The sequence below is a fragment of the Dermatophagoides farinae genome, unplaced genomic scaffold (genome assembly GCF_024713945.1).
Source record: "Dermatophagoides farinae isolate YC_2012a unplaced genomic scaffold, ASM2471394v1 contig1, whole genome shotgun sequence".
Lineage (NCBI taxonomy): Eukaryota > Metazoa > Arthropoda > Arachnida > Sarcoptiformes > Pyroglyphidae > Dermatophagoides > Dermatophagoides farinae.
In genome coordinates this window covers 620,943-644,936 of record NW_027461514.1, presented here as the reverse complement: position 1 = coordinate 644,936, position 23,994 = coordinate 620,943, and the positions used below count along the sequence as shown (strand labels likewise).

Below are 23,994 nucleotides of genomic sequence, written 5' to 3'. Positions count from 1 at the left end.
GGTCACGGTATTGGCGATGTGTTTTCATACAAAACCTTATGTAGCACACACTACGCACGGCAGTGGTAGCGAAGTAATGCATGAAGGACAACGTATTCACATTGAACCCATGGTTTAAACGAAGGTAAAAAAACTATTACCCACTGGCCTGATGACTGGACAGCTGTTTACGTCAGATGGTTTCTCTTTCTGCTCAATTTGAACACCAACTCTTGATAACTGGCAGATGGCTGTGAGGTATTGACTGAACGGCTACCCGATTCTCCGGCGTTAAGATTGTTTAGACTAAACTAATGACTTCAAACTAGAGAGTAAGAATCTAATTTCGCCATACATCTTTCAATTGAGGTGAGCGCAAGTTCAGATTTTTTTACGTTCACTAAAATCTTAATTTAGAAAAACAACTTACTATTTAATTTTTAGAATTTCCAAATTTTTTTTAATATCTTCAAGCAGGGACTCACTGTTTGAAAGTGAAAATTCTCTTGGCAAATTTAAACGATCTGCTCAATAACAAGAATTTCAAAAGATCTTAATAAGGGCAAATCCGTTTTTTTTTGGATTTTAAAACCGAGAAATGAAACGACAGTAGATCTTCGGCGATTTTTTCATTAGTAAGATTATTAGAGTGACGGCGTTATCTTTACGAAGTCTGGAATATTGGGGACAGAAACTCAGGTATTATATTTCTAAAAAAGTTGCAAATTAAAATGCACTTGTAAACTGTTAGATATCTCGAATTTTTTTATATTTAAACCATCTGCAGGTATAATTTTACTAATTCCTAATACTTCGTTATAAATCGACATTAAAAAAGAAGTTTCAAAATTTAGTTTGATATATAAATACATCACTTGCGCAGTTATCAGTTTTTATTAACAGTAAATATTTGTTGTAAAAGTTGCTATTAATATGGCAGCCACATATCGTTTAATACGCAAAGGAAAGCAGCGAATTCAAGAAATATGACATCAGTAGATTTGTCGTTTGAACGTTTTTTAATACTTTCGCCGAAAACTTAACTTGATTTACGTACTTATCAACTTTCATGTAATACCACAGCAATACTTCATAGTATTTATAAAAGATTTGTGTTTCATTCTTACAATTCTCATTCGCTTTAACTAACTCGTCGAACTTAGTAATAAAGGTTTCGAGAGCTTGATTTTCGTCAGATATGCTCAAGAGAAATTCTTTTTTTATTTCTTCAAAGTGTTTTGAAATTGTCATAGTTACTTAGAGTATATAAAGAGAATTTACAATACGAAAAATATATTATTAACTAATAGTCAATAATTTTTATATTTTTTCCGTGTCAGATAATAAAAACATGTTTCTAGACATGCGTATGGAACTTATTTTCTTATATGGCTAGTTACTTAGATTCAGTAGTTGGTGGGCTGCATAGTGTCTTTTTTAACGACAGACATAAACAACGGAGCAACATTTGTAGCTTCATCGTTGAATGAAACTGCGGCAGATGTTATATCTCGTAAACAAGCTCAAACGTTCAAAAAAAAACTTGAAACCAAGCAAGCCACGTAACGGTCTGGAACTTTTTTACGAAATACAAAGCTATACTCATATTTACTGGTGTTTTATTTTACTAAACAATGGGATTGATAATCATCAGACTATTATACCACAAAAAAATAAATATGAGGTTGAAGAACAGTTAGCAGCTAGATTCACTTAAAACTACCAGATGCTTTATTGGCAAGGTGGCCGAGTGGCAAGGCGACAGACTGCTAATCTGTTGGGGTTTTCCCCGCGTGAGTTCGAATCTCACCCTTGTCGTTTTTGCTTTATTGCTAAAAAAACATGACTGCTTTCTTACTTTAATTTAAACACACGTTGATTGTCTTTATTTGTATGCTCAATAATTAATCCACTGTAGTCTAGTGGCAGGATATGTGACTTTCACTCATACGGCCGGGGTTCGATTCCCCGTAGTGGAATTTTATTATTATTCAGTCTTGCTCGTACAAAAATAATGCAAGTTGATTGATTCCACTATGGTGATGAAAGGATATTTTAAATATGATTTTAAAAAGTTGTAATTTCTAGAGTCGATTTTTACGATAAGTCATAAGTTAGATATTGCAAGAACCATATATGTTATATTATTTTCCTTTATCTAAATATTATAATAAATAATGTGAACAAAAAATCAACGTAAATTAAATTGCTACTCTATAATTAATTGGGCTTTTTAAGTTCGATATGACAAATTATTTTTATTAATTTTATTACAGGAAAAGCCTTATTGTTAGTTTATTTAACTAATATTAATTTTCACTTATAATTATGTATATTACAATTTTAGAACAAATAAATATGTTTTTCTTGAAAAATATTTAATAATATTTTTCATTTAGTATCATTTTTGATTAAAGTAAAATATGGAACAGTGTAGATGCGATTGATAAATCGGTTAAAACTTAATAAGCTAATCCACTGTAGTCTAGTGGCAGGATATGTGACTTTCACTCATACGACCGGGGTTCGATTCCCCGCAGTGGAATTTATTATTTAATTTCATTCGTATCACATTAGTGAATAGAGTTAAATTTATTACAACTGTGGCTTATAGTTGATAATAAGCTATAATAGTAATTCTAAATTTAAATCTGCGGAAGGATTCTAATTTTAATTAACGTTTGTAATAGTAATATTTTTTATAATCATTTCTTTTATTTTACTCAGCAACAAAATGTTCAATATAACACAAAATTGACAACAATCCTGTAAAGAAAATTTATTTTAATTTTTGGACATGATCGGCTACAATATCATATAATGAATCGATTCAAATTTTTTGGTCAGGATTAGAAGTACAGAATCGTTTTATTTTTATTACCCTATATTAGTTTGTGTGTATATGTATATAAAATATAGATTTTCAGTGATAAAACTCGCAATTATCTAAAACAGAAAGTTTGACTATGAGGATTCTTTGCAATGAATGTGAAGAGAAATTCATTCAACAAGCTCTTAAAACTGAATGTAAAATGGAAGAACTAGGAATAAAAATAATCAATGATTTTAAAAAACCAAATTCTTATCCTTTTTGCTTTAACTTAAACTTCAACAAAACAAATAAAAGAATAATAATAACCTACTTACTCGATGATATAGATATTTTTGTGACGAAAATATGCAACACTTATTATGAAGCAATAATTTATTTGTTCTCTTCAATTTGTAATCTTGAATTTAGCATACGATCTGAACTAAGTCCGTTAGTTTTTAATTTAACAAGTATTATATCTATATGTTCTAATCATCATCAACATTTTTTAAATCAACAACCCAATAACTTTCCTTTTGCTGATAACAAGATAAACAGTCATTCAACGTTAAACGAGTACAATAAATTAAATAGTATAAACAACGATTTTCTTTCTAAACTACAAACTATTTATGATATCGACACAAGCAAAAAAACTACTGAAGATTCTGTTCAACCAAATAACTTTTGCAGAAAGGATAATATTTTTACAGGTGCTTCTGCACATTCCAACGTCGAGCAAGTTATTGATTCTCGTTCAATTTATTTTTCTTGTAACGAAGCTTTAAAAAATGCAACTATCGAAGGCAAAGATGAAAATATAAAAAAATTAGATATAAGTAGTTTTTTAATTACTTCATCAATGAACGAAAATAATAAAATCCATAAAATTGGAACACATGATACTAAACTACAAATAAATAAATATTTTAGGTCAAATGCGTTGGTCGAATTATCATCTTCTAATTTTGCTCTAACGACAGAAAGGACCAGAGAGTCTTTCAAAGATTCTAATAGTAATAACAAAATTACTTTTGATTCGATAACAGTAAGTGATTATGTAAAACAATTTATTGAATATAACAACAATAAGTTAATCAATTATCGTTCACTAACTAAATTACGCCATAAAAGCAATAATAGATATTCATGTTCAAACTACATAACAAAAAAACATTCAAATAAAGTTAAAGAAACGAATACTTATAAGTTTTACACGATCATTCGAGGAATACACAACGACATTTACAATTCTAAAATATACTTGTTTTTCAAAACAACTTGTATAGTAATCAATAACGTTTTAGAACAAAACAAAAAAGTGACAGCTGCTAGTAAAGAAAGCTGTTATAATTTAGATAGTTGTAAAATTATATTTAGAAACTCAACATTTAATCCAACGAATAAAAAGAAAATTATTTGTACCGATTTATGAAATTTAAAGCTCTTGATGATTTACAAAATATTAAGAAAATTTAACTAATTAATAATAAGCTTGACAACTGAAACTGTTGTTTTGGTATGTTGTTGCATTTTGTGATACGATAAAATGTCTGATTATAGCAATTATTTTTACATAGCAGACAAATATGAGTCACTAAATGATAAAGAAATACAAAACATACTACTAGCCAACGACTCGGATGAATCTGTTAATATTTTGTCACAACACGATAAAACAAGTATAAACGAATTAGTTGGCATAAACAAATCTTATTACGAGTTAATTAGCTCTTTCAAAAAGTTGAAAAAATCTCTTATAGCTTCTTTATGTATTTCGAGCAATCCATGTGAAATTCACAAAAATTATACACACTTATATTTATTGGATATTATTGAAGCAGATTCAGAATTAGAAAATTACGGGTTGATATGGATATATGGTATTATTTATGCTAACAATTCGGCGTTTAGGTCGGTATTTCTGCGGATAAAAACTTATTCTCCTTATGTTATTTTAAAGCTATCGAAGGAAGTTCATGAACTACTGAGTGATAAAACTATGGAAGCAAAGTTCCTCGAGCAGCTGAATGCTTTCTTAACTTCACAGTCTTCTGCAGGACAAGAGAAAGTAATAACAAGCATCACTTTCGTTGAAGGAGAAAACATTATGTATCATTCACCTACAGCCAAAGCTGATGACTACTATTTAAAAATAAGTTTCACATCTACTAAATGGCGATCCACTGCGCGATCAAGCGCTGACAAAGTATTTTCTTTTGTAACCAATGACGTCAAAATCAACATCCCGTTTACTTTATTCAATTGCACAGTTAATTACGCTCTGACTTGGCTAACAGATACGCGGTTGAAGCCGTCTGCGTTTGCGTATTTGTCGAACTATGAAGTTGTTCCCACTGAAAAACGTTTATCTCGATGCGATCTAGAGTGTTTCTGTGATGAAAAAGATATTCATTACTGCGAAGAAATTCAAACTCTTCCTGAAAACCTTCTTATTATGACACACGACATAGAATGTGTTAGTTACGAAAAAAATACTTTTCCAATGCCAGAAACTTCCCCGATAATTCAAATTAGCTTTATAATTTCTTCTGTATCGGAAATTTTAATAAAAGGTTTATTTGTTTTAAACACGTGTAGGTCCATTCCTGGTGTGCTTTTGTATACGTTTGAAAATGAAAAAACTTTGTTAGCAGCTTTCTCTGACTTTGTGAACATTATAGATCCCGACATTATTTCTGGGTACAATATTTTGAACTTTGATTTGTATTACATTTTTACGAGAGGCAGCGTTCTAGGTATGAAGCAAACCCAATCTATAGGGCGAATCTTGGATATCAGCTGTTATGCGAAAAACAGCAAAATTACGACCAAGGTTACGGGAACAATAGAAACAAAAGAAGTTTCTATACCTGGAAGAGTCACCTTTGACGTTTATGAAACTATCAGAAGAGAATTCAAGTTGAAAAGTTACAGCCTAAACTCCGTGTCGTATACTTTTTTGGGTTCGCAAAAAGAAGACGTACATTATTCGTATATGCTTGATTTGTTTTTAAAAGATAGCGACAGCCGCAAAAGAATCGCCACATACTGTCTTCACGACAGTTTTTTAACGTTTGAGTTGATACGAGTACTGAACTTGATTGTCAATCAATTATCAATTTCGAAAGTTACAAATGTGCCTTTGTCAATTATGCTTGTGCGGGGTCAGCAACTTAAGGTAACCATGCAGTTGATGCGTGAATGCAACAATGTTAAGGTTCTGATACCTTACATGCCAAGAAAGAACTTTAATAATACCGATCAGTACGAAGGAGCCACCGTATTAGAACCGCTGAAAGGACTATACTCGGAGCCAATTTGTGTCTTGGATTTCGCCAGCTTGTACCCTTCCATCATGATTGCGTACAACATTTGTTATTCCACGCTTGTGAAAGATCGAGCCGAGCTGGTCCAAATGAACGCCAACGACTACAATCTTGCCCCCAATAATGAATACTACGTCAAGCCACACGTAAAGCTTGGCGTTTTGCCTGCAATTCTGAAAAAATTATTAGACGAGCGCAAAAAAGTAAAGTCGCAAATGAAAAATGTTACTGACAACTTCAAAAAAATGATATTAAACGGTATACAACTAGCGTTGAAACTGTCTGCAAACAGTGTATACGGGTATACAGGGTCGGCGAACACTGGACACTTGCCCTGTTTGGCATTATCAGAGTCTGTCACGTCGTATGGACGCCAAATGATCCAACATACCAAAACTTTTGTGGAAGAAAATGAAAAAATACAACAAGAACTAAACAAAAAGCCCGTAGTTGTGTATGGAGATACGGATTCCGTCATGATCAATTTTGGGTTTGCAACCATCCAAGAGACCATTGACTACGGTAATGAAATCAGCTTGATGGTTTCCAAAGAATTCCCCAAGCCGATATTTTTGGAATTTGAAAAAGTGTTCAAACCGTTCCTTTTGCTGAATAAAAAGCGTTACGCAGGTTTGAAATGGACGTCGAGCGATAAACACAACAAGTTGGAATGTAAAGGTATTGAAACCGTTAGAAGAGATTTTTGTTGTTACGTGCAAAAAACTTTGCAGGGTTTTTTAGACATTTTGTTAATGAAAGAAAGTTTGGATGAAGCCGTCAAGTTTATTTGTAAAATGGTCAGGGATCTGTTGAATGGAAAAATCGATATCAGCGACCTTGTAGTTTCAAAAACACTTTCCAAAAGCGAATACAAAACTTTGCTGCCACAAAGCGAGGTAGCTAGAAAAATGGCCGAACGCGACTCTTCAACGGCGCCACATATTGGAGAGAGAGTCTACTACGTTATTGTCGCCGGCCCAAAATCGACTCCTCTGTACCAGCTTGCAGAAGATCCGCTCTATGTATTGGAACACGACATTCCGCTTAACATTGAGCACTACTTGGACGCGTTGAAAAAAGCTGTTGGTAGAGTTCTGGAAGAGATCGACCCAAAGTTGGTCAACTTTGTTTTCAAAGGAGAACACACTCTTTCTAAAAAAATAAACACAGTAAACCGAGGCCCGCTCGCTGGGTTTGTGACTAAGAACTACAGGTGCTTGAACTGCAAGCAAAGTATAGATGCAGGTTTGTTTTGCGATTCTTGCAGCGTGAACGACTGTAAGAAAATATTGGAACAACGCTCTTTGGAGTTTGCAAAGCTACAGAAGCTGTACAGTATAATATGGAGTAGGTGTCAAGAATGTCAAGGCACCTATTTGAACGAACTCCCCTGTTCTAACAAAGATTGTTCCGTGTTCTACCAAAGAATTAATGTTAAACGCGCTTGCGAGAAAATTTACAGCGAATTTACTGAACAAATAAAAACAAAAGACGAGCTGCAGTGGTGAGAATCATTTGCTATTTTTAGAATTCTCTATCGCAGGCATGTTTTTCAGTTTGATCCAGAAGTTCAATTTCTGCAAAAATTCATCGTTGTCTTTGAGTTTTTCTAGTTGTTCAATCGATTCTTCTGTGAGGAACGCTTTGCAAGTGGTTAGTAAGTTATTTATCAAGTCTTCTGCCTTATTGAAGTTTTGGTTCGAGCGTATAATGCTCATCAAATCGTGCAGATGAAGTGAAATGCTGTAGAGGGACTCATACTTAATTTTGAGGTTTTTGTGTTCGTGCTGCGCGCTGTCGATTGGATACACTGTTGGTATGTTGGTGTAAAAGTGTACAAAAGAGCGATAGTCACTTCTGCCGTCAGCGGTTAACAAAATGTGTCCAGGGTTTCGTTTTTTGTACCACATTTGGAGCTCTCGCGAATTTGTCGACGTATAGTACACTTGTTGCGCAGATTTAACCTTCAACTCAGTTTCAACGTAATTGTCGTTTTCTTTGCTGTTTTTTTGAATTTCGTAAGTAGTAATGTAATCTGGAACCTTTATAAAAACACCTTCTCTCGCCAGAAGCAGCAATCGGTAGTCTTGTTTGTCAAGCTCATACATTAACGCGTATAGCTCGTGGAGTGTTAAACCTGTTGTGGCTTGAAACTCGGAAATGAATGTACTTTCCGGATTTTCTTTGTGCTTTTGAAAAATATTGGCTATCGCTAAATAAAACAGTGAGTCCAGATTTCTGGCAAAGTCAGTTTGCGTCAAGATGTTTATCAGAGTTTGAAAAAACAAGTTCGGCCCCAGTATGCGCAGTATGCGAATTAAACAATGAAAAACAAACACTGAAAAACACAAATTACTTCTGTCACTTTTAAGCAAGCGATCGAAGTAATCTGATACCAAATTGATTGCTTTGACTTCGTCTCCTAAAATAAACTCGTAGGCATCGGACAACAAAAGCACTGATAAATAATCTGAAGACAAGTAAGCAGTTTCGTTGAACCTTTCCAGTTCAGCTACACCTTTTTCAAGTTCGTTTCTCTGAAATTTAAGTTGTATGGCTAAAAATTGTAAGTCTGGAGAGTGCTTGTGTTGCGCCAAGGCTAGGTTTAGAAAAAATTCTATTCGTTTGTAATAAATCGTCGAAGCATGTTCTTTTAGGTGTAAGTGATCGTCAATTTCTCGCAATAGCAGTTTTATCCACTCGTTAATGAGCTGATCGTTGAATTGCTCAAGAACAGGAGCAGGCAAATATTCATAAATAAAGGCTGGATAAAAATCATCAATGTTAGATTTGATGTCTTCAACTATTTTGATCGACTCGACAAACGATGGAGAGCAATTATCTTCGAATTGTCGGACCACCTCGATCAAATTGTGAACGTTTTTAATTGGCGTAAGCGCTAAAAAACGTAAGTAATGTTTGTATTTTTCCATAGTTAAATAACCTTTGTTGTATAAGTTGCTTAAAGCCGAATATTCAGGGGACTTCAGCAGTTCTAAATTTACGCTTGAGTTGGGTAAAACAATCGGATTTTCGAAAGCATAGTTTGCCCAGTTTTCGTCGTCAAAATGCATGTTTGCTTCCTGGTAAACATCTTTGTATTCATGAGCGAACAGCTTACATCGCTTGCTGTACGGTTCGAAAGTGCTTTCAATGTTGATTAAAGGACTAAAAGTAGTAGTGTCGATCTTTTCCTCAGTGTTCATGCAATTTAGTTCTGTGGTTTGCAGTTCTACGTATTTTTTACGCAGATAAACTAAAACTTCAAAGTACAAGTGCCACAAACTAGCGGAATTGATGTCATAGCCAACTTGATTGATTGCCTGTTCAAGCTGGGTTAACATTGCTTCCCATCCTGGCTTGGCCTGAAACAACAATTCAAAGTATCTTAGCCATAAACGAGACGAATGAAGTTCGGTGGCTTTTTCGAAGAAAAAATCCAATTGCTTTTCGAAACTAAGGAAATTAGCGTATTTTTCACATACTTGCAGCTGAAATTATTTTTTAGTAGGACTTACACTACTGGGGAAAACGCTGTACAATTTCTCTACTTCGGTGAATGACTCTGATTTTGAATCTACTAATTTATTGAATGCGTTCAACTGTTCTGCAATTTGCATAATTTAAGCCAACACTCATATTTGTTTAAATGGGAAGGCAAATATACTTGATAAGTTTAATATTTTATTGATTTAATTTATTTCTTAATAAAGTTGTCACTAGTAAGATTTACACGTAATTCTTTTTCAATTTGACATATCCTATGTTTAAATTTACCTCCACTGTAATAATTTCAACCTTCGTAAAATGGACTCCATATAAGTATATTTCCATCTCCTGAGCCCGAGGCAATATAATTTCCATCCTTGGAACTGGACATGAACAATGCTCTGCATCGGTGCCCTATCATCGTTTCCAATTTTCTCAATCTGAGATTATTCTTACTAGCTCCAGAAACAGTGAAGTCCCAAACATTAAGCTGATTTAAAGTATAGCCGTGAGAACTAATTAACTCTAGTGATTTTTTGCTCCAGTGCAAGTTACATATTTGGCTTTGTGTTTCGCAGTTTGTTATGGCTGTTCGGTGGACTGTGTCCCATATTCTTATTGTTCTATCGTTAGTGCCACCACCGGTAGCCAGTAGCGGATAGCTTAAAGGAGACCAAGTTAAAGCTTTAACTGCAGCCGTGTGTTCGTTCAGACGTAGTATTGGAATGTTATAACCAAGTTCCCAAATGAAAACTTTATTGTCATTTCCACCAGAAGCAAGCAATGGTTTATAAGCACAACTTTGTAACGAATGATCACAAACTTTTTGTAGTGTTTTAAAAGAATTTTGCTTTGCTTTGTCAAGGCTTATTTTTTCTTGAAAATTAGCTTTGTTAAAGTTATCAACACATAAATTTCTTATGTTTTCTTCAACACTATTTTCTTCTCCATGATCATTGTTTTCGTCGCCATTGGAAAGAGATGGATCGTCTTCGCTAAATTTGCTTGAAGTCAGATCATCTTCACTAAACCTGGTTGAAGTCTGAATGTCGTTATTTTCAAAGTTTAGAAGCGGTGTCATAGACTTCCATGTTAAACCGCATACCTCTTGTTTGTGACGAGCCCACTCTACAACGTAAACCGGACTGCGAATATCAGTAATAAAAATCGATTTATCCCGACTGCCGCTTGAAAGCAAAGTTCCGGCTTCTTCTGGCAACCAATCAATTACTCCTACGCGTTGAATGTGTGAGTGAATGCGTGAGAGTATGGACATTGTTGTCAAATCCCATAATTCTACTTCCCCTGTAGTAGAGCCAGCTGCTAGTAAATTACCTTCTTTATAAAATTTACAACTTGTATATCCTGGAAAGTTACTGTTAACTTCATCATCAAACCTTGTTCCTGCTTTGGGCTTATTTTTATTCAAATTAGCAACGACTGGAATATCTTTAATGGATTCGTAATTAGAATTTTGTAAATCAGGTTTTAATAAACTGATACCTGTTGTAGTCGCAACTGCAAGCAAACCTGTAGAACTCCAGTCCAATATATTTAAGTAAAAATCGTCTATTACGTTTGGAGAGATGGTGTTTGCTATGGGTTTGTTGTAAATTTTTCTGTAAGTATACGTGTTGTAATACATTCGGGAACTCATTGGATACTTGTTTAAAAAATTATTGATATCACGATCAGTCTTAATTGACAATTTAACAGGTTTTGAATTCAAGTGTATAACATCATTTTCATCATCAGTTTCAATTTTACCATATTCTTCTACAATATTGTTTTCATCGTATATTTCATACGTCAATTTACGTCGAGATGCAACTTTGCCTACAAACTCTGAAAAATCATATTCTTTTAGATTTCCATTATAGTTCATGTTTAATTGCTTTTTGAATTAAATTAATAACGATATTTACTCACGTTGTCTTTGCAATACAGACAAACATTGAAAATTTATTTTTTAAAATGAGTAAATCCTTAATTTGATGATTTTCTAAAAAAAAATGATCAATTAATTCTTAGATAATTTTTCTAATGATGGTTCTGTTTACCGACCAAAATTGCTACTTCACGTAAATAAATGTTGATAAATGTTGTTTTTATCACCCGGAAGAAGAATTTTGTTATTATTTTTATCATATGCTAAAAGCTCATTTTCTGACTTGAAAGGCAAAAGATGCTTTTCGGTCCAAGGACTGACGTTTTGTAATAAAATTTCAATATTATTGGTTCCTGAAATTTTAATCATACAGTGAAGTATTGTTTTAATAGCTTTTTCATTATTGAAAGTAGCGGGCATGTGCTTTGCAACAAAATCATCTAATTTTTTTATTAATTGATCTATTAGAATGTTATCTGTACTTAATCTCGAGTCTGTAAAATATCGTTGGTTATAATAAGCACAAATTAATTTTTTTTCACACACAAAAAGCTTCCATGTTGTTTGAGATACATCTGGAGTTGATTTATTGTCTAGTTTATAAATAACAAGGTCAAATAAATTGTCCTTCACAATGAAGGAAACTGTATTTTTCTTTTTTTGCGAATCTAAATATAAATATTCAGGAGGTATAGTAATCTTTTCTTCATGTTTATCATCACTGTCTGAGAATGAACTCTGTTCAATTGAAACGCGAGAATAGTGTTGCAGCAATGGTTCTTCTGTTATCTGATTATTTTTATTTAAAACCCAGCAAACATCTTTATCTAAATCATGTAAATAAGGATTTTCTAAAAAATTAATAAGTTCAATGTTTGATTTAAGTAGTAAAGGAAGTTCTTTGATGTCATAAAAAAAAGAGCTGCTGATTGGACCTATTTGATAATAAAATTTATGAATATTAGTATAATTAGTTTCAGGAAATTTATTGAAAATAGATTCAAAAAAATTTTGGACTGAATTGTTCGGATAAAATAGCGTAAATTTTTCATCAACTTGCATATCATCATCTAGCAAAAAACTTATGACTTCAGAAGATAACGATTTAGTTAGTTTCTTGACATATTTAAGAGGAAAATAGTCTTGCCAAACTTGATGCCAACTGAAATAGTAGTTGATGATTTCATTAAGATATTTTTGAGGCATCATTCGAAAACAAAAATTTTAAATTTTTAACAAATCTTGTCAAAGAAGTTCTGTTCAAAAATAATTAATTTGCTTAATTTTAATATATAAATTTCTGTTTATTATTTAGCTAAAAAACTTAAACAAGTAATTGCAAAAATAAAACAAATCATACGAGTAACGCTATGAGTGGAAATTCTTCCGATTCTTTTTCTGATGCTGAACAAAATAGGCCTGAGGAATTGTTTGTTGAATTGTCGGCCGATAAGCTTGCTGGAAATGATGAATTAAAATTAGGTAACTTCAAGAAAGCATCTGAAATATATGAAAAAATAATGACTCGAATTGACGAATTTAAAGGAAAACTAGATGAGGATTTAAAGCAGCTACAAAAATCTGTTTATTCGAACTTGTCTTTGTCAAACTTGAAGAGTGAAAACTATCGTGATGTTGTTAAGTACACTACAATTTTGATTGACGAGTATGTGAACGATGCTAAAGCTTTGTCTCGTCGAATACTGGCTAACATCAAATTATCAGAATTCGACGCTGTCGATTATGACTTGGACAGATTAGCTAGATTGGATGCGGTGCAAGCTACGGAGTTAAGGGACATTGCTGAAAAACAAAAAATCATATACGAGCAAAAAATTGCTAATTCATATAAGAATATTTTCAAATCTAACATAAATTTATATGATGATCTGGAGCAAGAGCGTCTTGCTGCCAAGAGAAAGGCAGAAGAAGAAGAAAGAGAACTACATATCAAGTTCGATAATGACAAAAGAGCGGGTTTGATTGACGAAAACATTACTTTTGAAGATTATAAGAAAGAAGAAGAAGAAAAAAAAAAAAAAGAGTATGAAGCCATGCAAAATAAAATAAGCAAGCAATCATTACTAGGTCGTGCCTCTTCTGACATCGTTAAGACTGATGACCTTGATTTAGACGAGGAAGACAAAAAAGTTTTAGAGGAAACTACCAAAAAAGGTTACTGCTACTTTAAGGATCACGCAGCTCAGCACGAGAAGATGTCAAGTGACTTCCGTCCACAAAAATTAGAGAAGGACGTCGAAATTCCAGAAGCTAACAGAGTTGTTGGCTCATCAAATGTGGTTAGCCAGTGGAATAAAAGCGGTGTCACGTACGAAGAAATCGACACTACTGCTTGGTGCCAAAACGAATTTAAAGATATACTGTCAAATGTAACTTTTGATCATTACGAATTTTCCGATGTGGAAGTCAATGGATTAGCACAAATAATGGTGAATCGAGGAACTGTAGCGTATTTTTACGATTTCACAGTTAGTTTCAACGTTGTTGACACTAACTTTAACGCTACAATTGCAACTATCACACTCGATGAAGTAAACTCTAATAGTTATGAAGAGGTAATAAAATCTGAAATTCCAAAATTATTAAAGTTAAAAAAGGAATTAGAGCAAGTTGATTTGATCAAACAGGTGCAGGACGAACTTACCAATGCTTTTAGTTTATTCGAACAACGATATTCTAAAAAATATTAATTCTTATTCTACTTCATCGGTGGGAATATGATCCTCGAGCACACAATTAATTCGTATCGGATGGCTCCTCTATCTTTTAGTATTTGCCACCGATATTCCAGAGACATTTTCGTGTTTATATATTTTTGTATTTATATTTTTTATATTTTACTTATCTTAGTTAACTTAGTTTTAAATACTAAATGATTTCTCAATCATTAGAGTTTTATGATTCTCTGTTTCGTAAAACTGAGGGATTGAAAACTAATTCTCCTAAGTATAAGTTTCTTGAAAGAAAGACAGATTATTCAAAAGGCTACGCTGATTCTTTGAATAAGAGTTATCACGACTATTTAAATGGACCGTACTCGTTATTCTTTAAACGTATCTCCGTGATTGATAAAAATTATTTTTATACTCTCGATATTGATTATAACGAAGAAAAAGTAATGTTTGTTAACATTCACGATAAAAAAAAAATTAAACTTGATATTAACCAACTTAATGTCAAGATGGACGATCTGTACTTAGGGAAAATATGCCAACTAATTGAGGATGAAGGTCAATATTTTAAAATTAATACTATAATTCCACCAAATGCTTTGAAAATAGATAAAAGATTGAAAGCGTCTAGAAGTCTAAGTCCTTGTTTGAACGATATAAAAATTATTTGTTTGGTAGATGATCATATAACTTCTGATAAAGTTGAGAGACTGAGCAATTTAGTTGAACAAAAAATTGTCAATGCCGTAGTGGTATTATCGTCGATGTCAGATTTGAATTTTAAAGAAAATGAATTAGCGAATGTAAACACTAAAGGAGTTTTTCTAGTGTTCAGAGAAATTTTGCGATTCAAATATAACGATGTATTGCTCCCAATCATTTTTTCTGGTAGTAAAATTAATTATGATAAGTTTAACGATGTAGACTCCTTTATGCAAGAAACAATTAACCAAGGTACATATTTACCTGGCTTTTATCTAAGCGGAAGTGCTAACGGAGTAGCTATAGAAAAGCTTGAAACGTTTGACGTGGATCATTTTAACGATTTTGTTTTCATATATAAGGAGACCGCTGAAGAAATATATTTCAAATCGCTTCTTACCAGGTTTTATGGTATTGCATCTAGCTACCTAATTTCAATTAACGTAAATGACAAAATAGGTCATAGTGCTACTAAAGGCGTCGTAGTAGAAAAGATTTAAAAGGGTTTTATTGGAATAGTGGTTTTAATATTATTCAACTTTTGCTGGCTTTTTCATTTATAGACTGGAGATCGAGATTAATTGAAGATTTAACTTGCTCTACGACAGGATTGACGCCGACTAAAACGCCTTCGTAGAAGTTGTTGACAATATTTTTAGCCTTCCTGTAGTTCTTAACAAATAAATTGAATGTCATCTTGTACATTTTCTTAGTGTCAATTTTACGATTATCGCCTAGACAGTTTACAGCGTCCAGTAAGTGGTTTTCTGAATTAATGTTGATCGGAGAATTGACTGTGCTGGTGAACTGATGCTTAGGATCTGGAGCAATGCTTTGGTTTTCGAGATTGCAACTTGCAGTTTCGTCTTCTTCTAATATAGGAATACAAAAAGCGGGTTTAACTGAACTAGTAACCGTGTATTTTGAGCGATCGCTGGGGAGTTTATTTTCGAGTATGTCAGACATTTGCTTGGACGATTTTGAATCGCTCGAGCATAAACTATAATACAAACTTTTGATTTTGATTTCCATATCCTCAGTCGAACTATTTTGAAAGTCGTAGCAAATTTCATTAACATCGTTGTCATGACAATGTTCAGGCGTCATGATTGGTGGAAACACAATAGAGTTGCTTGAACGTGGTGGCAATTCTATCGACTCTCTGCAATATACGTCAGGATCAGGCAATTTGGGACATATACAAGTCAGACCAGGCTTGTTTCTGAACGAGTTAGGATCGTTAAAATTGCAGCTTTGCGTTGGATGGTTGAGATTTGTTCGCTCAACATATGGTAAACTAGGTTTGCTAACACGGTTAATAGTTTGCTTATGATCCTGATGAATTGTTTTAACTCTACCGTTGCAAATTTTATTGTTACTATCCATACTTATCTGATTGATGTCAGATAAGCTCGTAAAGTTGGAATCATCACTGAACCCTTTACAAAGGTACATATTACTATCGTTCAGGTCTATTGTATCTTTGTCGATGTGTTTAGTCAATCCCGAATTCGATCTGCTTCTCTTTGAATCCTCCATTGAATCAACTGAATATCTAGGTATAGATGCTTTTGGCGATTTGAAGTATGAAATATTTAGTTCCTGGCTATTTCTTTTGACATCGCGTCGTGTAATCACGTTTAAATTTTCTTTTCGAAAAGGACTCTTATTATATACATTCAGTCTTGGTTCTTTTTTAGTTTTAAGATCCAGTTTTAAATCTTCAATGTTGACGGCTGTTTCTATGGTGTTTTCAGTCAGAGGAAACACTTCTTGCCTCGTTTTTATAAGATATACGTCTTTTTCAGTAGACGCAGTTTTATCACTCCCAGTTTCGGTTATAAAGTTATTTTGAACGTTACTTGCGACGTTGTCACGCACCGAGAACGTACAATTGTGAGGAGCATAAGTGGATGTATGAGTAATTGGATTTTTTGTGTAATCAGTTACGTAATAATCGTCTTGTTTGATATTTTCGTTCTTTAGACAATGCGAACAAAGTGGTGGATTAGAAATATTAGCATCTTTATTACTGTTAGTTAATTGTGCAAACAGATATGCAATTTCATCATATTGACGTGATGCGATTGGTATTAGAACTTCTTTGTTCGTATTATTTTTACTTATAACAGGTTTTGTTCCACAATGTTGCTTCACAAGCTTAACGAGGATATATGAATCTCCTTGATCAGAAATGTTTTTTCCGTGATTCAAACGATTTTTACGCGAAAAATGAGTCATTATTCATGTATAACTACTTTTTTAATGTTATTTAATAAGGGAAAATTTAAATCGCATGCACATGATTTTAGTGCTCCGTTATTAGCAATGGATCATTTTGAGAGTGCAGTGTAAAAACATTATCTTATTCGAGATATCGAATGATTTCTTCGGGATAAGACAATTGTCTCATTAAATTCACTACTTGGCTGTCTTGTTCTATACCTTTTAGTAACTTAAATTTCAAATTCTGATTGTAAGGGTCACCCATTTTATATGTAGCCATCAGTTTTTCAAAATCAAAAGCAATTTCATGGAAATGCGTTGCTGATATTGTGTATACGTTTTTGTGTCTTAAAAGTTCGGTCAAAATAGCTCGGACCACAACGATACCGTCTTGTATGGAAGTACCTCGTCCGAGTTCATCAATTATATAAAGACAATTCTTATATTCTTCAAAGGAATAAAGCATCGCAGCAGTTTCAGCCGCTTCCATCATAAACGTACTAATACCTCTGCAAGGATTATCTCGTCCACCTATTCGTGTGTAAAACACAACAAAAGTACATACATTTGATTCGGCGCTCGCTGGAATCCTGAATCCGTATTGAGTTAGTAACAAAAGAGCCATAATTTGTCTGGTAAAAGTACTTTTACCTCCCATATTTGCCCCAGTAATTAACAAATTTCTGTTTTCTGAGTTTAGACTGATTGAATTGGGAATGCACAAACTCGATGCAAAAGACTGTTCGCTCTTTATTGATAAATTAGGATGTCTAGAGTCTATTAGTTTTACAACGCCGTCGCAGTTGAGCTGAGGATAAACCCAGTTTTTATCGAAATCTGGGAGTAGTCTCATCGTTGTGTTGTGCGTTAGTAAAATGTCAAAAATACTTAAGATATCATTGATGACTTCAAACTTCGGTAAAAAGCCGTTAAGCAGCAAAAAGGTCTTTTTTATAATATCTTCTTGTGCTTCTTGAATTTCTTCCGTTAATTCATTGAGTTTAGCGCAAAAGTTCTGTAAAGTAGGCGTAGTGAAAATTCGTTCGTTCTTGTTTATTTTAAGTACTATTGCATTAGCGGGTGCTTGAACTGTGATAGGCACGCGAAAGTTTTTATCACCCAGTGTATTTTTGATTAACTTTAGTTTTGAAGCGCCTATTTTAGCTTCAACTTCGTTGTAGTGGGTCTCAATGCCTTTGTTGATCGCTGTCACCTGAGCATATAGCTGAGTGAGACGTTCGTTGTTGGTAGATTTAAGAATCAAATTGCTATCTGGATCTTCGATCGCTTCAAGGTCGTATAAATTCCCAATTAACTTCAATAGTTTTGTCGTTTCTTCCGTCTCGTGTGAAAATTTCCGGACTATTGAAATGTGGTTCTTTCCTGTGAATGATTCTGAAATACAGTGAATTATCTTGAGAAATTTGTAAATTTGAGCTATTAAAGAGACTGAACTATGAAGGCGATCAGCTGAATATTTGGTTGTAGCGTAGAGTTTCGTCAATAGTTTGTCAATATCATTCAATTTTTTTAGCGACGATGAAATGATAAAATGAAAATTTCGGTCGCTAATCGGGAAAATGGTTTGTCTTTCTCGTATTTTCGAAATTGACGTCAAAGGATGATGAATCCAAAAATGTGTCAAGCGTCGTTTCGCCATTATGGTTGCGCAGTTGTCGAAATTTTGTATAAATGATTCTTTGTCAAATAGATTTGGCAAAATTTCAAGACTTTGCAAAATATTTGGCAGTACAGTGGTGTAGTCGTCATTGATGCTGCTTTTGAAATATATTTTTTCGTCTGTTATAGATTCGTTCGCTATGTACAGTTGAAAGGCTTTTTGGGCGTAAAGCGAAAAACCTTCTGTAACATAAACATATTCTTTAGGAATTTTGGGAAGAATTAATCCGCTGTCGACAAATTGAGTGTGTTCTGGCAAAAAACTTTTCAAGGTTCTGACTAAATAGTTGCTTTTAAAACAACGCACACTTAGTTTAGCAGTGTCCTGTGTGGCCAGAATTTTTTTCAAATAGTAAAAACTTCGATTGTCATTGATCTCTTGCAGAAGTATAGAGCCTAAATTCTTATACGCGACTCCAATAATTGGCAATTCGTTGTTTAATTCAACAACTAAGTACATAGCTGGTACACTTTTTGAAAAATTTCAAGCTTGGTCAAGCACTTGTGAATTAATGCAAGTGTTGAAGAGAGATAATTAAAAAGTTAAAGAAAAATCTAGCAAATTTGTTTATATAAAAATTTAGATAAATCCTACAATAAAATCAAGGAGAAAACTGTTTGCAGTCTAGAGTTAGTTTATTAAAACCCCCATTTTTTTCTTGCTTCGGCGTTAGCAATAAATCTAGATTCATATGACGCAACAAGGGAGCTAAGAGCAGAAACGTCACCTGAGTTGACGTCTTTGAGGGCTACAGCGGCAGCATTTTTTTTGTGAACAAGGGCGCCGAGTCTAGCTTTTCCTTTAATAATGCAGTAAGGAACTTGCATTCTTCTACAAAGAGCTGGCAACCAGCAGACGAGCTCAACTGGGTGAACGTCGTGGGCAATGACAACTAATTTGGCAGTCTTGGATTCAACTAGTTTGGTGACTTCGTCGAGTCCGTACACAAGAGTGTTTTTCTTAGCGATCTTTGGTTCGGCTCCCTTCATTCTGTTTTCAGCTTCTTCAAGAATTCTAGCTTTTTTTTCTTGAGTAGATTCCGGTCTGTATGGAAGAAGAAATTTGAATAATTGTGCGGCTTCCATTCTGTCGAGGGTGACATGAAATTGGTAAAGTGCTGGAGGCATCTTTACTTTTCTAAGTAAAATGGCACGTTTTCTCTGAAGCTGTACGCATTTCGGCCATCTTACTATTGCGGTCAAGTCTTTCTTGGGTTTGATAGCATTGCCTATGCTGAAGTTTTTAGGCGTAGACTCAATGAAAGGATGTTTTGCTTGTTTGGAGGTTGCCATGATTTTACAATTTTCTAGTCTTGTAAGATATTAATTTACGAGACAAAACACCTAGCGTCATTTGGATATATCTAAACGAAACTTCTTTTACAATACAAAAAATCGATTATTAGTTCTATTAAGTCGTTACAATTTATGTACAGTTACAAACGAAAGCATAAATATATTCAAACTTCTATTAAATGTTAAATTTCTGTTGGCGAAAATTTTTATTGTTTTTTATTAAACCAAATTTTTCAAGTGATCCAAATCTCAATTTACTGAAATCATTTACAAATTTTTTACTGTTGAAAACCGTATTTTAATGCAATTTAGCAAGCATTACAAGTTAAATGGTGATGTAAAATATTTGGTTACCAGTGATTCGTTGATGCACTAAGTGCATTCAGTCTACATGTTCATTTACCATGTAAATAATATTTTCGGTTATTGTTTTTTTCTTAAATGACGACACATAATTATATGTTGAACTAAATAATGAGTTATTAAAATTAATGCTAAAGTTCTAAGGAATTTTATAAAGCTTATAAGTTTGTTAATTAGAACTAATTAATTGATACTCCATGCCAACACCTGTTTCGATAATTTTGAAAGGAGATTCGATACGTCAGCAGCTAAGAAGCAGTCAGGAATGGAATTGGAATACAGGTATGTTACATCATATTGAAAGTATATGTTAAAAACACACATTTATTAGGAAGTTTTGTTAGATTTGTAGATAGAGACGAGTATTTGTATAATGTTGCCAAGTCTTTATTAATTTCGTCGAATACACATGCAAATGTGGATACTACGGGGCTCAAACTACGAGGCGATGAATTCGAACGGAAAAACGCCTTGTTGATGGGATTGCAACATATTTTGCAGTCAAACAAGATAAAGGCCGATTTCCTACGGCACCTACAGAAAAACTTAAGTCTGGAGAAATTAAATCAACGTTTTTATAATGCAAAGTTTTTATTGAACAAAATAAAGGACAATGATTCTGGAAGAGCGTTATATGCTTTAAGCGCGTTACAGCAGTCGCTGAAACATGATTTCATGCTGCGTGACACAGAAGAAATTGAGAACGTAATGAGCATCACTATGGACCCTAGCAACCACTGTTACATCAACAACAATCTGAAAGAAAAGTTGATCGAAAATTATCAAGATACACCTGAGTTTTATGAAAAATACGAACGGATTTTTGGCGTGAAATACAACCGTGAAAAAAATGAAAACGAAGAAAATGAATTGTTTACATTCCAAACTGCCGCTCGTAGCAGTCTAAGTACGGTTGCAGGTTTACTAGACCAGGAAATGAAATTTGAGCATTGTGCATCCTATTTCCCGACGTTTCAGCCCAAGTCGTTGGATTGCGAAGTTTGGAAAGCAAATTACTTAAAAAATAAAAATATGGCTAGAAGTATTTTTTCCAATTCATAATAGTAGCGAGCGTTCCGTAATTAAAGCCGTTAAATTTTGTAGAATTAATTTCGCAATGAATTTCGATCTAAATATTAAATCGAAGCAACACTAATTACATGCTAAATTTAATAAAAAGCTTTAATATATTGAGGGGCCCGGATCGAGCAGCATTAAAATATATCTAGGTCTTTTTGATTAATTATATAAGGTTTATTGTGTGAAACAAATAGATATTTGAAATAAGTTCGTTTTACTCGATAATAAATATTAATTGCATGGTTAAGTGGTATTGATTACAGTCGAGCGAGGACTATTTATGACACATGATATTGACCAGATTATAAGTACTTTAAGGGTAAGTGAGTTGGCTACCACGTCTCCGTAGAAGTGTGAACTCATCCCAGAAGAAAGCGTAAAAACGCTTTGCATTACGGCAGAAACGTTGCTTCGGAGCGAGCCTAATGTTATAAATATTCAAACTCCTGTTACAATTTGCGGCGATATCCATGGTCAGTTTTACGACTTGATCGAGTTGTTCTGCGTGGGCGGAGACGTGCAAGACACCAACTATCTGTTTCTAGGTGATTTTGTCGATAGAGGGTTTTACAGCATAGAATCTTTTCTGTTGTTGCTTGCGTATAAAGTGCGATATCCGTCGCGCGTGACACTTCTCCGAGGAAATCACGAAAGCCGTCAAATAACGCAGGTATACGGGTTTTACGAAGAGTGTTTGCGTAAATATGGCAATGCCAACGTTTGGCGCATGTGTACCGAAATATTTGACTATCTCGCATTAGCAGCTATTATTGACAACAAGTATTTTTGCGTACACGGCGGTTTAAGTCCACATTTGAAGGGTATCGATATGCTCAAATCTATCGAACGACAACAAGAAATTCCGCACGAAGGTCTGATGTGCGACTTACTATGGAGTGATCCTGACAACGTTGACACTTGGGGGGTGTCGCCGCGTGGCGCAGGCTACGTATTTGGCGCGACAGCTGTTGAACAATTCTGTCATGCAAATAATATAACGTTTATTGCGAGAGCACATCAGTTAGTTATGGACGGATATAAATGGTGGTTCAACAAAATGCTTGTGACCGTTTGGAGTGCTCCTAATTATTGCTACCGTTGCGGGAACAGTGCGAGCATTCTCGAGATAGACGAAGCTGGCAATTGCGAGTTCAAAAATTTCGAAGCAGCACCTATCTCGGAGCGAGGACCGCAAATTAAAAAAGAGATTCCAGACTATTTCTTATAAAGTCAGTACGTTATTACTACACATAATTAAAAAATAGATAGCTACAAATAAAGTTGACTAAATTAAATAAGTTTATTTATTTTGTTACTCTTGAGGCTTACCCTCGAGCAATTCGTTTATCTTATCGGCTTTGAAAATGCAAATATGGGGTAAGTCACGGAAGTATTCGTTCAAGTCACACCCGTAACCTACGATGAAGTGATCGTCTACGTCGAAGCCTACCCAGTCAGGCGTAAATCCGTTCCACTTGGTGGTTCGTTTTGAAAAACAGCATGCCGTTTTAACAGAAAGAGTTTCGTTAGCTTCGAGATTCTCACGAAGTTTGGTAAGGGTGTGCCCAGAGTCAATAAGGTCTTCGACAATTAGAACGTGTTTCTTTTTGCACGCGTTCAATATACGAGTGACGTCGGAAGAAAAGTTCACGTCTGATGCTTGCTCAGTTCCGAAGTAGGAGGAGCATTTCAAGAATTCAACAAAATAGGGCGGACGGCGTAAGCACTGTTTAGCGGTCGAATAGTCGATCAAAGATTCATTCAAAGTTGCGAAGAAAGCAAAAGCTCCGTTCATAGTGGTCAGTATGATAAACTCTCCGTCGAGTTTAGAGTAGTGTAGAAAAATAGATTCAGCCATTTTTTTAACACGTTCTTTGATTAAACCATGAGGTATCAAAATCTTAGAAACATACTTTTTGTAAAAAGAAGTCACACAAAAGTCTCCTGGATCAAATGCCTGTGTTTCCGGCATGTAAACTCCTTTCATGATAGTCCCCATGGGCTGGGTTCTCAAACCAGACGTTTCGACTTCGGTTTTATTAGACATCGCTGCTCGGTTTGTAAGGAAAGGTTGATGCTGTTTTTTAAATTTTATTAAAAAAATGATAATTACTCCGACGGTTCATTTATTATTATTTAAAATTTTATGTCTAAATAGTGTCGTATAATGACATGTTGTCGTTAGGACAAGTAAAATAGGTAAAAAGAGGCATGAACAGAGCGTAGTTGCAGTAGTGTTCTGATTCTGTCGTTTCACTGTGTGTTATAATCGTTAACTGCGTTAATATATACTTTATTTCTCGTCCACAACCTATAGTAAGCGGCCTCATTTCGTCGACGGAGCTAATTGGCGTGTCAAGCGGGATGCCATGTTCTTGGTAAAATTTGTAAAATGTTAAATCTTCCAGTCGCTCTCGACAGTCGATGTCGTGGAGAGACTTTTCGAGCAGCGACAGT

The 23,994-nt window shown here is 34.2% G+C and overlaps 4 protein-coding genes and 3 non-coding genes across 7 annotated transcripts; 5 read left to right on the top strand and 2 right to left on the bottom strand.

Moving 5' to 3' along the window:
• The first annotated feature begins 1,715 nt into the window (after positions 1-1,715).
• Positions 1,716-1,797, top strand: TRNAS-GCU (transfer RNA serine (anticodon GCU)). The gene has a single exon. It is a non-coding gene; the product is annotated as a tRNA-Ser (tRNA).
• A 90-nt stretch (positions 1,798-1,887) lies between these two features.
• Positions 1,888-1,958, top strand: TRNAE-UUC (transfer RNA glutamic acid (anticodon UUC)). The gene has a single exon. It is a non-coding gene; the product is annotated as a tRNA-Glu (tRNA).
• A 495-nt stretch (positions 1,959-2,453) lies between these two features.
• TRNAE-UUC (transfer RNA glutamic acid (anticodon UUC)) lies at positions 2,454-2,524 on the top strand. Its single transcript has one exon. It is a non-coding gene; the product is annotated as a tRNA-Glu (tRNA).
• A 3,454-nt stretch (positions 2,525-5,978) lies between these two features.
• On the top strand, positions 5,979-9,859 carry LOC142597906 (uncharacterized). The gene is made up of 2 exons (XM_075734919.1): positions 5,979-6,750; positions 9,834-9,859. Exons 1-2 carry the CDS (start codon positions 5,979-5,981, stop codon positions 9,857-9,859), a joined length of 798 nt encoding a protein of 265 aa, XP_075591034.1.
• Positions 9,860-19,311: 9,452 nt separating this feature from the next.
• On the bottom strand, positions 19,312-20,091 carry LOC142597905 (uncharacterized). Its single transcript, XM_075734918.1, has one exon. The coding sequence runs from the start codon at positions 20,089-20,091 to the stop codon at positions 19,438-19,440; it is 654 nt and encodes a 217-aa protein (XP_075591033.1). The 3' UTR covers positions 19,312-19,437.
• Positions 20,092-21,817: 1,726 nt separating this feature from the next.
• Positions 21,818-22,765, top strand: LOC142597865 (uncharacterized). The gene is made up of 2 exons (XM_075734883.1): positions 21,818-21,856; positions 21,887-22,765. The coding sequence occupies exons 1-2, from the start codon at positions 21,818-21,820 to the stop codon at positions 22,763-22,765; spliced, it is 918 nt and encodes a 305-aa protein (XP_075590998.1).
• An 84-nt stretch (positions 22,766-22,849) lies between these two features.
• Positions 22,850-23,524, bottom strand: LOC142597904 (hypoxanthine-guanine-xanthine phosphoribosyltransferase-like). The gene has a single exon (XM_075734917.1). The coding sequence runs from the start codon at positions 23,522-23,524 to the stop codon at positions 22,850-22,852; it is 675 nt and encodes a 224-aa protein (XP_075591032.1).
• Positions 23,525-23,994: the final 470 nt, after the last annotated feature.

What these genes read in the sequence shown, in the direction of transcription:
- LOC142597905 (XM_075734918.1), bottom strand. Translation starts at nt 20,091, where the DNA reads ATGGCAACCTCCAAACAAGCAAAACATCCTTTCATTGAGTCTACGCCT.
- LOC142597865 (XM_075734883.1), top strand. Translation starts at nt 21,818, where the DNA reads ATGACACATGATATTGACCAGATTATAAGTACTTTAAGG. An exon ending in AGATTATAAGTACTTTAAGG is followed by an intron (nt 21,857 to 21,886) that starts GTAAGTGAGTTG and finishes ACGTCTCCGTAG; the next exon opens with AAGTGTGAACTCATCCCAGA.
- LOC142597904 (XM_075734917.1), bottom strand. Translation starts at nt 23,524, where the DNA reads ATGAAAGGAGTTTACATGCCGGAAACACAGGCATTTGATCCAGGAGAC.
- LOC142597906 (XM_075734919.1), top strand. Translation starts at nt 5,979, where the DNA reads ATGCAGTTGATGCGTGAATGCAACAATGTTAAGGTTCTGATACCTTAC. An exon ending in GAATAAAAAGCGTTACGCAG is followed by an intron (nt 6,751 to 9,833) that starts GTTTGAAATGGA and finishes TTCTTAATAAAG; the next exon opens with TTGTCACTAGTAAGATTTAC.